This window comes from Triturus cristatus, chromosome 4_1, assembly GCF_964204655.1.
Source record: "Triturus cristatus chromosome 4_1, aTriCri1.1, whole genome shotgun sequence".
Taxonomy (NCBI): Eukaryota; Metazoa; Chordata; class Amphibia; order Caudata; family Salamandridae; genus Triturus; species Triturus cristatus.
In genome coordinates this window covers 7,774,715-7,789,662 of record NC_140585.1, presented here as the reverse complement: position 1 = coordinate 7,789,662, position 14,948 = coordinate 7,774,715, and the positions used below count along the sequence as shown (strand labels likewise).

The following is a 14,948-nucleotide window of genomic DNA, read 5'->3' as shown; positions in this document are numbered from 1 at the left end:
TGTGGATGTATCCTGGTAGCGCAAGTAGGTCTTAGAAAGATGTGGATGTATCCTGGTAGCGCATGTGGGTCTTAAGAAGACAACTGGTAGATCCTACGAGTCTCTCTAACCTACGTCCCATCTCGCACGCATGGGTCTTAAGAAGATGTAGATGTATCCTGGTAGTGTTCATTGGTCTTAGGAAGATGTGTATGCATCCTGGTAGCGTACATAGGTCTTAGGAAGGTGTGTATGTATCCTGGTAGCGCACGTAGGTCTTAAGAAGATGTGGATGTATCCTGGTAGCGCACATAGGTCTTAAGAAGATGTGGATGTATCCTGGTAGCGCACGTAGGTCTTAGAAAGATGTGGATGTATCCTGGTAGTGCATGTGGGTCTTAAGAAGACAACTGGTACATCCTACGAGTCTCTCTAACCTACGTCCCATCTCGCTCCTACCTAGTCTGTGCAAGCTGACTGAAAAATGTGTTAATAGCCAGCTCACTACATTCCTGGAGAAAACAAATGCGATGCAGTCTAATCAATCAGGTTTTAGAGCCCAACACTCAACAGAATCTGCCCTACTGTATACAACGGAAACCCTAAGAGCAGCCCTGGATCAGGGAAAGAAAGCAGTCCTGATACTATTAGACCTGTCAGCGGCCTTCGACACGGTCTCACATGTCATTCTTTTAGACCGTCTTGCATCATCTGGCATATCTGGCACTGTCCTAGAGTGGATAAAGAACTTTCTGCAAGATCAACGCCAAGTGATCACGCTAGGACAATATAACTCTCAAGAAAAAGCACTCATATCAGGGGTACCTCAAGCATCGAGCCTTAGCCCGACCCTCTTCAATGCATATATGTCCCCTCTGATCAAGCTAATATCGTCCTTTAATATAAACACCATCTCATATGCGGGCGATACGCAGCTAATCCTGGTCTTGGACAATCACACTACCCAGGCGGAAGAAAATCTCCGCAAAAGCCTCACAGCGACTTTCAGATGAATGAATAATAACCATCTGAGGTGTAACTCTGAAAAAAACGAAATCCTGCCTTTTGGCCAGCAAAACCTTTTCACGCCTAAACTTTGATGGCCATAAAATGCCACTCCTCCCCCTAATACAATAAACGTAGCTAGGAATCTAGGAATAAAATGTGACACTACCCTATCATTTAAACAGCAAACACTGGCAGTTGCAGGTACCTGCTTCCACATCATAAAAAGCCTAAAGAAATTCTTCGACCTGATTCCCAGCTCAGCCAGGCACACTGCTGCCGTGGCCCTCATTACCTCCAGGCTGGATTATTGTAACAGCCTCTATGCAGGAACTAACAGATCAGTTATGCACCAGCTCCATGTGGTCCAGCAAGCGGCTGCACGGCTGGTACTGAAGTGGCCCAGGAGATCATCTGCTTCTGCGGCACTAGATATCCTGCACTGGCTGCCAATTCACAAACGCGTTCTGTTTAAAGTCCTGATCATTACCTTCAGGGCCTTTCACTCCCTAGGCCCCCAATACCTTCTGGCTTTAAGCGCTATGTTCCCTCCCGAAGTTTAAGATCATCTAACGCCAATCTGTTGAATATTTCAATTTTCAGATTGGTCTCGAAGGGAGGAAAATCACTCGCAGTCATAGGCTCAAAGGCATGGAATAAACTCCCACCTCAACTCCGCCAGATTGCATCCGAGTCTGTGTTTAGGAAGGCACTTAAAACCTGGATCTTTGGTGCACCAGACATACTCTGGAAAAATCTGATTTGATCGCCTATCTTTCTACCGTTCGCAGCTAACCAGCAGTGTTTCCATCTCTGGTTTCTGTATTAGCGCCAAGATGCTCCTTGGAGTGATAGTCGCGCTATATAAATATACCTTTACATTACATTTCATTTACATTACAAGAAGATGTGGATGTATCCTGGTAGCGTACGTAGGTCTTAGGAAGATGTGTATGTATCCTGGTAGTGCTGGTAGGTCTTAGGAAGATGTGTATGTATCCTAGTAGTGCACATTGGTCTTAAGAAGATGTAGATGTATCCTGGTAGTGTACATTGGTCTTAAGAAGACGTGGATGTATCCTGGTAGCGTATGTAGGTCTTAGGAAGATGTTTGTATCCTGGTAGGACACGTAGGTCTTAAGAAGATGTAGATGTATCCTGGTAGTGCACGTAGGTCTTAAGGAGATGTAGATGTATCCTGGTAGTGCACGTAGGTCTTAAGGAGATGTGGATGTATCCTGGTAGCACACGTAGGTCTTAAGAAGATGTAGATGTATCCTGGTAGTGTACATTGGTCTTAAGAAGACGTGGATGTATCCTGGTATGGTATGTAGGTCTTAGGAAGATGTTTGTATCCTGGTAGGTCTTAAGAAGATGTGTATGTATCCTGGTAGCGCACATAGGTCTTAAGGAGATGTAGATGTATCCTGGTAGTGCACGTAGGTCTTAAGAAGATATAGATGTATCATGGTAGCACACATTGGTCTTATGAACATGTGGATGTATCCTGGTAGTACACCTGGGTCTGAAGAAGATGTGGATGTATCCTGGTAGCGCTGGTAGGTCTTAAGAAGATGTAGATGTATCCTGGTAGTGCACATTGGTCTTAAGAAGATGTGGATGTATCCTGGTAGCGTACGTAGGTCTTAGAAAGATGTGTATGTATCCTAGTAGCGCTGGTAGGTCTTAAGAAGATGTGGATGTATCCTGGTAGCGCTGGTAGGTCTTAAGAAGATGTAGATGTATCCTGGTAGTGCACATTGGTCTTAAGAAGATGTGGATGTATCCTGGTAGCGTACGTAGGTCTTAGAAAGATGTGTATGTATCCTAGTAGCGCTGGTAGGTCTAAAGAAGATGTGGATGTATCCTGGTAGCACACGTGGGTCTTAAGAAGATGTGGATGTATCCTGGTAGCGCTGGTAGGTCTTAAGAAGATGTAGATGTATCCTGGCAGCGTACGTAGGTCTTAGAAAGATGTGTATGTATCCTAGTAGCGCTGGTAGGTCTAAAGAAGATGTGGATGTATCCTGGTAGCGCTGGTAGGTCTTAAGAAGATGTAGATGTATCCTGGTAGTGCACATTGGTCTTTAGAAGATGTGGATGTATCCTGGTAGCGTACGTAGGTCTTAGAAAGATGTGTATGTATCCTAGTAGCGCTGGTAGGTCTAAAGAAGATGTGGATGTATCCTGGTAGTGCACATTGGTCTTAAGAAGATGTGGATGTATCCTGGTAGCACACGTAGGTCTTAAGAAGATGTGGATGTATCCTGGTACTGCACATTGGTCTTAAGAAGATGTGGATGTATCCTGGTAGCACACGTAGGTCTTAAGAAGATGTAGATGTATCCTGGTAGTGTACATTGGTCTTAAGAAGACGTGGATGTATCCTGGTAGCGTATGTAGGTCTTAGGAAGATGTTTGTATCCTGGTAGGTCTTAAGAAGATGTGGATGTATCCTGGTAGCACACGTAGGTCTTAAGAAGATGTAGATGTATCCTGGTAGTGCACGTAGGTCTTAAGGAGATGTAGATGTATCCTGGTAGTGCACGTAGGTCTTAAGGAGATGTGAATGTATCCTGGTAGCACACGTAGGTCTTAAGAAGATGTAGATGTATCCTGGTAGTGTACATTGGTCTTAAGAAGACGTGGATGTATCCTGGTATGGTATGTAGGTCTTAGGAAGATGTTTGTATCCTGGTAGGTCTTAAGAAGATGTGTATGTATCCTGGTAGCGCACATAGGTCTTAAGGAGATGTAGATGTATCCTGGTAGTGCATGTGGGTCTTAAGAAGATATGGATGTATCCTGGTAGCACACATAGGTCTTAAGGAGATGTAGATGTATCCTGGTAGTGCATGTGGGTCTTAAGAAGATATGGATGTATCCTGGTAGCACACATAGGTCTTAAGGAGATATAGATGTATCATGGTAGTACACCTGGGTCTGAAGAAGATGTGGATGTATCCTGGTAGCGCTGGTAGGTCTTAAGAAGATGTAGATGTATCCTGGTAGTGCACATTGGTCTTAAGAAGATGTGGATGTATCCTGGTAGCGTACGTAGGTCTTAGAAAGATGTGTATGTATCCTAGTAGCGCTGGTAGGTCTAAAGAAGATGTGGATGTATCCTGGTAGCACACGTGGGTCTTAAGAAGATGTGGATGTATCATGGTAGCACACATTGGTCTTAAGAACATGTGGATGTATCCTGGTAGTGCACGTGGGTCTGAAGAAGATGTGGATGTATCCTGGTAGTGCATGTAGGACTTAAGAAGATGTGGATGTATGCTGGTAGCGTATGTAGGTCTTAGGAAGATGTGTATGTATCCTAGTAGCGCTGGTAGGTTTAAAGAAGATGAGGATGTATCCTGGTAGCATATGTAGGTCTTAGGAAGATGTGTATGTATCCTAGTAGCGCTGGTAGGTCTAAAGAAGATATAGATGTGTCCTGGTAGTACACATTGGTCTTAAGAAGATGTGGATGTATCCTGGTAGTGCACGTGGGTCTAAAAAAGATGTAGATGTATCCTGGTAGTGCACCTTGGTCTTAAGAAGATGTGGATGTATCCTTGTAGCGTACGCAGGCTTTAGGAAGATGTGGATGTATCCTGGTAGCGCACATGGGTCTTTTAGAAGATGTGCATGTATCCTGGTAGTGCACGTAGGTCTTAAGAAGATGTAGATGTATCCTGGTAGCGTACGTAGGTCTTAGGAAGATGTGTATGTTTCCTGGTAGTGCACGTGGGTCTTAAGATGTGGATGTATCCTGGTAGCACACGTGGGTCTTAAGAAGATGTGGATGTATCCTGGTAGCGCACGTGGGTCTTAAGAAGATGTGGATGTATCCTGGTAGTGCACGTGGGTCTTAAGATGTGGATTTATCCTGGTGGTGCACGTGGGCTTAAGAAGATGTGGATGTATCCTGGTAGCACACGTGGGTCTTAAGAAGATGTGGATGTATCCTGGTAGCACACGTGGGTCTTAAGAAGATGTGGATGTATCCTGGTAGTGTACATTGGTCTTAAGAAGACGTGGATGTATCCTGGTAGCGTATGTAGGTCTTAGGAAGATGTAGATGTATCCTGGTAGTGCACGTAGGTCTTAAGAAGATGTGTATGTATCCTGGTAGCGCACATAGGTCTTAAGGAGATGTAGATGTATCCTGGTAGTGCATGTGGGTCTTAAGAAGATATGGATGTATCCTGGCAGCACACATAGGTCTTAAGGAGATGTAGATGTATCCTGGTAGTGCACGTAGGTCTTAAAAAGATATAGATGTATAATGGTAGCACACATTGGTCTTAAGAACATGTGGATGTATCCTGGTAGTACACCTGGGTCTGAAGAAGATGTGGATGTATCCTGGTAGCGCTGGTAGGTCTTAAGAAGATGTAGATGTATGCTGGTAGCGTATGTAGGTCTTAGGAAGATGTGTATGTATCCTAGTAGCGCTGGTAGGTTTAAAGAAGATGAGGATGTATCCTGGTAGCGCTGGTAGGTCTAAAGAAGATGTGGATGTATCCTGGTAGTGCACATTGGTCTTAAGAAGATGTGGATGTATCCTGGTAGTGCACGTAGGTCTTAAGAAGATATAGATGTATCCTGGTAGCGTACGTAGGTCTTAGGAAGATGTGTATGTTTCCTGGTAGTGCACGTGGGTCTTAAGATGTTGATTTATCCTGGTAGTGCACGTGGGTCTTAAGATATGGATGTATCCTGGTAGCACACATAGGTCTTAAGGAGATGTAGATGTATCCTGGTAGTGCACGTAGGTCTTAAGAAGATATAGATGTATCATGGTAGCACACATTGGTCTTGAGAACATGTGGATGTATCCTGGTAGTACACGTGGTTTTTAAGAAGATGTGGATGTATCCTGGTAGCACACGTGGGTCTTAAGAAGATGTGGATGTATCCTGGTAGTGCACATTGGTCTTAAGTAGATGTGCATGTATCCTGGTAGTGCACGTAGGTCTTAAGAAGATGTAGATGTATCCTGGTAGCGTACGTAGGTCTTAGAAAGATGTGTATGTTTCCTGGAAGTGCACGTGGGTCTTAAGATGTGGATTTATCCTGGTAGTGCACGTGGGTCTTAAGATGTGGATGTATCCTGGTAGTGCACGTGGGTCTTAAGATGTGGATGTATCCTGGTAGCACACGTGGGTCTTAAGAAGATGTGGATGTATCCTGGTAGTGCACGTGGGTCTTAAGATGTAGATGTATCCTGGTAGCACACGTAGGTCTTAAGAAGATGTAGATATATCCTGGTAGTGTACATTGGTCTTAAGAAGACGTGGATGTATCCTGGTAGCGTATGTAGGTCTTAGGAAGATGTAGATGTATCCTGGTAGTGCACGTAGGTCTTAAGAAGATGTGTATGTATCCTGGTAGCGCACATAGGTCTTAAGGAGATGTAGATGTATCCTGGTAGTGCATGTGGGTCTTAAGAAGATATGGATGTATCCTGGTAGCACACATAGGTCTTAAGGAGATGTAGATGTATCCTGGTAGTGCACGTAGGTCTTAAGAAGATATAGATGTATCATGGTAGCACACATTGGTCTTAAGAACATGTGGATGTATCCTGGTAGTACACCTGGGTCTGAAGAAGATGTGGATGTATCCTGGTAGCGCTGGTAGGTCTTAAGAAGATGTAGATGTATCCTGGTAGTGCACATTGTTCTTAAGAAGATGTGGATGTATCCTGGTAGCGTACATAGGTCTTAGAAAGATGTGTATGTATCCTAGTAGCGCTGGTAGGTCTAAATAAGATGTGGATGTATCTTGGTAGTGCACATTGGTCTTAAGAAGATGTGGATGTATCCTGGTAGTGCACGTAGGTCTTAAGAAGATATAGATGTATCCTGGTAGTACACATTGGTTTTAAGAAGATGTGGATGTATCATGGTAGCACACATTGGTCTTAAGAACATGTGGATGTATCCTGGTAGTGCACGTGGGTCTGAAGAAGATGTGGATGTATCCTGGTAGTGCATGTAGGTCTTAAGAAGATGTGGATGTATGCTGGTAGCGTATGTAGGTCTTAGGAAGATGTGTATGTATCCTAGTAGCGCTGGTAGGTTTAAAGAAGATGAGGATGTATCCTGGTAGCATATGTAGGTCTTAGGAAGATGTGTATGTATCCTAGTAGCGCTGGTAGGTCTAAAGAAGATATAGATGTGTCCTGGTAGTACACATTGGTCTTAAGAAGATGTGGATGTATCCTGGTAGTGCACGTGGGTCTAAAGAAGATGTGGATGTATCCTGGTAGTGCACCTTGGTCTTAAGAAGATGTGGATGTATCCTTGTAGCGTACGCAGGCTTTAGGAAGATGTGGATGTATCCTGGTAGCGCACATGGGTCTTTCAGAAGATGTGCATGTATCCTGGTAGTGCACGTAGGTCTTAAGATGTGGATGTATCCTGGTAGCACACGTGGGTCTTAAGAAGATGTGTATGTTTCCTGGTAGTGCACGTGGGTCTTAAGATGTGGATTTATCCTGGTAGTGCACGTGGGTCTTAAGATGTGGATGTATCCTGGTAGCACACGTGGGTCTTAAGAAGATGTAGATGTATCCTGGTAGCACACGTTGGTCTTAAGAAGATGTGTATGTTTCCTGGTAGTGCACGTGGGTCTTAAGATGTGGATTTATCCTGGTAGTGCACGTGGGTCTTAAGATGTGGATGTATCCTGGTAGCGCACGTGGGTCTTAAGAAGATGTAGATGTATCCTGGTAGCACACGTTGGTCTTAAGAAGATGTGGATGTATCCTGGTAGTGCACATTGGTCTTAAGTAGATGTGCATATATCCTGGTAGTGCACATAGGTCTTAAGAAGATGTAGATGTATCCTGGTAGCGTACGTAGGTCTTAGGAAGATGTAGATGTATCCTGGTAGCGTACGTAGGTCTTAGGAAGATGTGTATGTTTCCTGGTGGTGCACGTGGGTCTTAATATGTTGATGTATCCTGGTAGCTGTAATCCGCCGCTTCGGCTGACAATATAATTAATACCAAGTTTCCTCCATGTTTAATCACGTATTCCAATTCTTTATGCCTCGGTTTTTCATCCACAATATTCTTTAATCCACACACGGGTAATTATGCCATTTTCCAATTTCCTATTGTTAAAGCTGTGCCCATCCAGACCTCTTGCTGAAACATGACAAATGCAAGAGTTCGTTTAAAGCAGCGTTTATTTAAAAAGGACCCAATGCAATTCGGGCTACAAGCGCCCTTCGTCAGGGGACGCTAAAAAATAAACAATGAAACACATAATCAGTACCATATTAACCATCTACATATCTTACATCTTGAGTATACAATATGACTGGTTTATCAAAAATGACTAATCTAATGGTACCCCGTCCTCATGTCATGTAGTGATCTCCTTTGTGAACAATAAAAACTGACCCTTCATTCTAATAATGATAACAGTGAATAATAAACCCCTGCCCCTTTGGACACATTTTTTTTTTTCGTTACACCCCGTAGTGCCACTATTCTTTAAACCAACTAGCTTAATCCCTCTCTTCACTTGTAAGCCCTTTCATTATCTACCTCCTGCTTTTAAACCCCGTGTCAAGCAATCTTCATCTAACTCATGACTTCGTGAACTTTCATCTCTCGCCTACTTGCATCACACTCATTCCCACACATTAGATTTATCACCCAACTCGGTCAACTCCTTACATAGCCCGAAATGCATTGGGTCCTTTTTAAATAAACGCTGCTTTAAACGAACTCTTGCATTTGTCATGTTTCAGCAAGAGGTCCGGATGGGCACAGCTTTAACAATAGGAAATTGGAAAATGGCATAATTACCCGTGTGTGGATTAAAGAATATTGTGGATGAAAAACAGAGGCATAAAGAATTGGAATACGTGATTAAACATGGAGGAAACTTGGTATTAATTATATTGTCAGCCGAAGCGGCGGATTACAGCTGTGCAATCGGTCTTGGGGCAAAATGAAATGCCCCAGTTCATTATGTTGTTGTCAATTCTGGTGCCTTTGGGCGTGGCACTAAACCGGTATGCACGCACTCTTGATAAATAGCATAGACAAGCATGGAACACATTTGTAACTTTGGTGTGCATCCCACCATTATAATTGATGTATCCTGGTAGCGTACGTAGGTCTTAGGAAGATGTGTATGTTTCCTGGTGGTGCACGTGGGTCTTAAGATGTGGATGTATCCTGGTAGCGCCCATGGGTCTTAAGTAGATGTGGATGTATCCTGGTAGCGCCCATGGGTCTTAACAATATCCACATCTAAGTACATAGAAATAGCCCCACTTACCTTGTGGTGATGATTTATGATTGGAGCTTTCCTGAAGCTATTAGGCATAATTCTTTTAATGTAAATAGAGTCTTATTTCTCTTACAAAATGATAACACTGATTTGGAAATATATATTTGTTGTGAGAGATGTGGTGGCTTGTTGAATTTTAGCCCACACCGCCCTCCAAACAGTAAGCCTTGACTCTTCAATTTTGCTACACCCTGAAAGACAGAAGAGGTGTTTAAGGATTAAGGGAGCGTGCAGTATGAGTATGAGTATTGTATTTCTAGAGCGCACTGCCACTCCCATAGGAGCATCCTGCCGCTATGCGGTAATGGATGTGGCTGCATACACTTAGTCAGTCTTGATCAATCTTGGAGGAGCAATGCGTTGGAGAATAATTGAATAGCACAAAGCACTGGGGATGCCAAAGAGCCATGTCTTAAGCTGCAGATTGAAAATTCTTTCTAAATTAATGAATCTTAACTTCCTGGGAAGCTGATTCCAGGCTCTCGTGCCCAAAACTGTGACGGATTTTTCTCCTTAGGTTTTGAGTCTGTACGTGTGGGGTTTGAGCAGGTTGGCTTGTGAGGACTTGAGAAGATGTGTCGTTATGTAATGGGTAACTCTGGAAATTAAATATTTTGCCCCCAGTCCTCTAAAAGCTCCAAAAATGAAAAAGATAATTTTAAAAATAAATCTTTTATGGACTGGCAGCCAATGTAGTACTTTCAATGACGAGGAGCAACAAGGGAGTTTGAGTACAAGTCTGGCCGCAGAGGGTAGCACCACCTGAAGGTTCTGCAAGGCTTGTTTTGTAGAACCTGCATATAGACCAATAATATAGTCCAATCTAGATGTTATCAAGTCATAAAGGTACAGTAGCACCTGTATTTCAAAGGACCATGTCATACTTGTCTTGAGGATTACTTATTCACCTTTGTGTCCAAGAGACCTTGGAGGTGTGGCCTCACACACTTTCCATGTACTCTAAATATGAAAATTAATATTTTTATCAACCTCTCCAACAAGAGCTTGGAATGGGAAGGCCACTCATGCCTTCCTCTGTTTAAATCTAAAGTTATTTACAGTGTTTCTAATATCAATGACAAATCTATGACCTAAGCGTTGGAATAAAAGTCCTCTCTTTAGCGTGAAAAAGCTGAGCTGCCTATATACTTTTTACTTGATTACCCTCTGTGTGTTTGTACAGGGAGTATTACAATTGTAGAATCACATCGAAAGTGTTCACAGGGTTTCACATTGTTGGTTAATGCCAGAGCTCGCTCTAAGTGTACCCCTCGTCTGAGTGAGGGTGGCTATCACCCTCTCAACCAGTGCTGATGGTGGTGGCAGAGCGACGCCAGTGCCAGGAAACAGGGCTTTGGAGCTGGTTTCGGATTTGGCTGCCGGAGGTAAGTAAGTCGGTATGCCAGAGTATTTTACACCCACTATACCAAGGGTCCTCTGTCCGCCAAATGTAAAATTGTACACCAGTCCTGTGGACAACTCTAAACATTGGCAGTAACCGTCATCACGGTGCTTCCTGTCAATGTCTTAAAAGTTTTAAAAGAAGGATAGCTCTTTCAAACATGACGGACACCTCCTGTCAAACGTTTACTTTGTACTTTTTTCCCAAAACAAACCCCTAAAGTAAAACTAATGCCCTCCATTCCAAAGGAGTTGTCTCTCGATGTGTGGACATTTAAAAAAATAATTTAAAAAAAAATAATATATATATATATATATATATATATATATATATGAAGTTTTTATAAAGAATTTCTTGTGCAGGAGAATGTGATTTTATTTTGCTCATACATTTATTTTTATAAAGCTTGTGTGATGTATAAAACAAATAGTTCTTTTACATGACTGTCTGACATGCGTCTGCCCCATGCCTGGCATGGGTCTGTCACATGACTGGCTGTCATGATTGTGTCACATGTCTGACAAGTTTGTTAAATGGCTGTTTTACATGGGTCATCACATTTATGACATCGGTTCTGTCACGGAACTGGTATGGGTACATCACATGACTGAGAGGAGTCGGTCATATCTCTGACATTGATCTCTCGCACATCTGTCTGCTATGGGTGTGTCACATCTGCCTGAATTGGGTCCGTCACATGCCCAACATGGGTCTGACTCAGAACTGACATGGGTCTGTCTCATATCTGTCACACACGGGTTTCTCATATAACTGGACATGGGTCTGTCACATATCTGACATTCTGTTGCAAATCTGACATAGGTCTCTCACATGACTGTCATGGATCTGTCACATTACCGACATGGGCATGTCACATGTCTGTCTCACATGGGAGTGTCATATAACTGCCTGCCATGGTCGTTATCGTATTACTGTCCAACATGAGTGTGTCATGCCACTGCCCAATGTTGTACATCTGTCACCTCCTGCACTGACTCCTCCCCCCATTCACCCCAAACACAGCAGCACAGCAAGACCCAAACCCCAGGCCACTTGGTACACGAACACTCAGACAGATGAATCACCACTGCAAACAACTGGAGGGCAAATGGAGAACGAGCCAGGACAATGCAGATAGAAGCACCTTACAAATCCATCTTGAGACAAGTCCACCAAATGAACTAGACCACCAAAAGTGCCGCTCTGGTGGATCGCATCAATGCCAGCACCAACAGAAGCAAAGAAATGTTCACCGTTGTGAGGAATTTGACCTCACAGGCGGCTGCCTTCAACTCAATCACCCCTTCGCAGGACCTCTGCAACACTCTTTCAGTTCTTCAGCAACAAAATCACCACCATTTACATAAACTTCAACCCGCAAATGGACCGGGCAGATCTTGCCAAATGCCTCCCGATCTTATCCAAATAACTTATGCTCGCCATCACCCCATAAGAACTGCTCCCATCGGGAAGTCCATCAACTCAGGAGCCCCATCAGAACCCTGCCCCACCACACCATCTCCAGAGCCATGCTCACACTCATGCTGAATGCTTCCTCGGCTTACACAACCTTCCCAGATGCTTGGAAATAGGCACCGGTTCTCCCATTGCTGAAGGAACCCCCACTGACCTGTCAATGCTTACAAACTGAAGACCGACCTCCCTGCTACCGTTCCCGCCCAAGACCTTAGAAAAAAATCATCAACAAACTCCTCACTGAATACCTCAATGACTACAAACTTCTCAACATCACTCAATCTGGTTTCAGACCCAACAACAGCACAGAAGCTGCCATCATCGCTGCCACAGATGACATCTGCATGACTCTGGATGGAACAGACATGGTGGCCTCATTCTTCTGAAACACTCTGCAGCATTTGGCACAGTCTCCTACCCCATCCTTATCCAAAGGAAGCACAACATTGAAATCTAAGGACACACACTATGATGGATCTGTTCTTTCCTGTTTGGAAGGATCCAGTCAATTAACCTGACACCACACACCTCGGATGCCGCCGACCTCATCTGCGAAGTTCTGCAAAGATCCTCCCTGAGCCTGACACTCTGCAACGCAGAAATTATCTCTCTAGCCAGCATCATCCACTCTCCCAACATCCTCTCCTATGCCAACGACACACAGCTCAAGCCCTCCCTCACGTACAAGAATGACTGAAATCAACCAATCGATGAAGACCAATTGTCTAAAGCTGATTACTGACAACACTGAAATCATGATCTTCGAGAAGAGCACTTCACCATGGGGCTTTACGTGGTGGGCAATTGTTCTTGGACTTACACCCACCCCCACCACCCACACCAAGAACCTCTGGATCATCATCGACAGAAAACTTGACACGACAGCTCAAGTCAATGCCATCACCACCTCATGCTTCCATACCCTGAAGATGCTAAAGATGATTTTTGAACGGCTCTCAATCAGCACCAGCAAAACCGTCATGCACACCCTGGTCACAAGCAAGCTGAACTACGAGAACATCCTCTATATGCCAGGATCAACAAAAAACTCACAGAGGCCTGCAGACCATTCAGGACTCTACAGCCAGTCACTCTCAACCTCCCATGCCGATCTCGCATCATTCCTCACCTAAAGGACCCCCTCTGGTTCCCCATACACAAACGAGCACAATTCAAACTCCTCACTCACACTTCTGAAGGCACTGCATAGCACTGACCCAGCATGCCTCAACAATTGCACCTGCTTTAACAAACCTTCCAGACACCTCTGCTCATCTGCACTCTTGCTCAAATCTCACAGATGCGAAAAACCATATCTGTCAGTCACACCTTCTCCTACATCCCTCGTAGAGTGGAAGGACCTGTCACTACACATAAGAGCCTCCTCCTCACTTTTTGAATTCCACAAGAAGATGAAGACCTGACTTTGAGTAGTTCCACTAGTCCATAGGTTTGGCTAGACCCAAACCTGCTCAGGGCCAGGACAGTGCACTCTACAAATCTACATAACATGGCATAGCACATGACTGTCCAACATGCGTTTGACTGATGTAGGTCTGTCACATGACTGACATAAGTATGTCACATGAGCGACAAGAGTCTATTATCTGTCTGACATTACCTGAGTGTCTAACATTTGTGTATCAAAGGAATCCTTGGTACGGCCTCTCATTGTAACATGCAAAACATCCCTGTAGCAGTACTGCCAACCACTGACATGTAATATCACACATTGGTGCTTGTTTATGTAAACTATTTCCCTATTTTTTACATTTCTTTTCATTCACCAGCCCTCCAGTCAGAAGAAAGAAGTGTGAATGAGGGAGAGACCAGTACATCCACAGAGTGTAAGGCGTTTACTCACAATTTCATCTTAAATCAACAACACAATCTCCAGACAACAGAAAAACGCTTGACCAGCAGTGAGTGGGAGAAGGCATATAGGACTAAGATCTTTTTTGCGGCACATCAGAGACCCGACAAAGGGCTAAGACCCTTTCCCTGCACAGACTGTGAAAAACGCTTTACTCTAAAGTCTGATCTCGTAATTCACAGAAGAATACACACAGGAGAGAGGCCGTTTCAGTGCACTGACTGTGGGAAAAGCTTTACTCAAAAAGGAAATCTTCTAAATCATCAGAGAACACACACCGGAGTGAGGCCATTTCACTGCACAGAATGTGGGAAGAGGTTTACTGAAAAGGGACATCTTCTAAGACACCAACGGATACACACTGGAGTGAGGCCCTTCAAGTGCATGGAGTGTGAAAAGAGTTTTAGGGTGAGAACTGCTCTTACTCAACATCAAAGAATACACACAGGAGTGCGGCCCTTTAGCTGCACAGAGTGTGCAAAATGTTTCACTGATAAATCAGCTCTATTACGACATCTAAAAATCCACAAAGGGATTAGGCCCTTTCACTGCACAAACTGTGAGAAATGTTTTATTGATAAGACCGCTCTTTTACAACACCAAAGAATTCACACAGGAGTGAGACCTTTTAACTGCACCGAGTGTGATAAGAGTTTTACTGTGAAACCATCCCTCGTACAACACCTACGAATACACAGAGGTGTAAGACCCTTCAAGTGCACTGTGTGTGAAAAGAGTTTCACTCTGAGCACAACTCTAATACAACACCAGAGAACACACACAGGAGAGAGGCCTTTTAATTGCACTGAGTGTGAGAAGAGTTTCACTGCAAAGCAATCTCTTACAAGACATCTGAGACTCCACTTGGAGAAGAAAGATGGAGCTGGTGTAACGGAGAGTGCGG

General features: G+C 43.9%; 1 protein-coding gene across 1 annotated transcript in view; it reads left to right on the top strand.

Annotated features, from left to right (window-relative positions):
* LOC146839280 (uncharacterized) overlaps positions 1–14,346 on the top strand; it is a 112,720-nt gene extending 98,374 nt beyond the window's left edge. The window contains 3 exon segments of the mRNA XM_085651310.1: positions 13,962–14,129; positions 14,132–14,158; positions 14,161–14,346. Of these exon segments, the coding sequence (XP_085507436.1) occupies positions 13,962–14,129; positions 14,132–14,158; positions 14,161–14,204 (239 nt within the window). The 3' untranslated portion in view covers positions 14,205–14,346.
* The last annotated feature ends 602 nt before the right edge of the window (positions 14,347–14,948 follow it).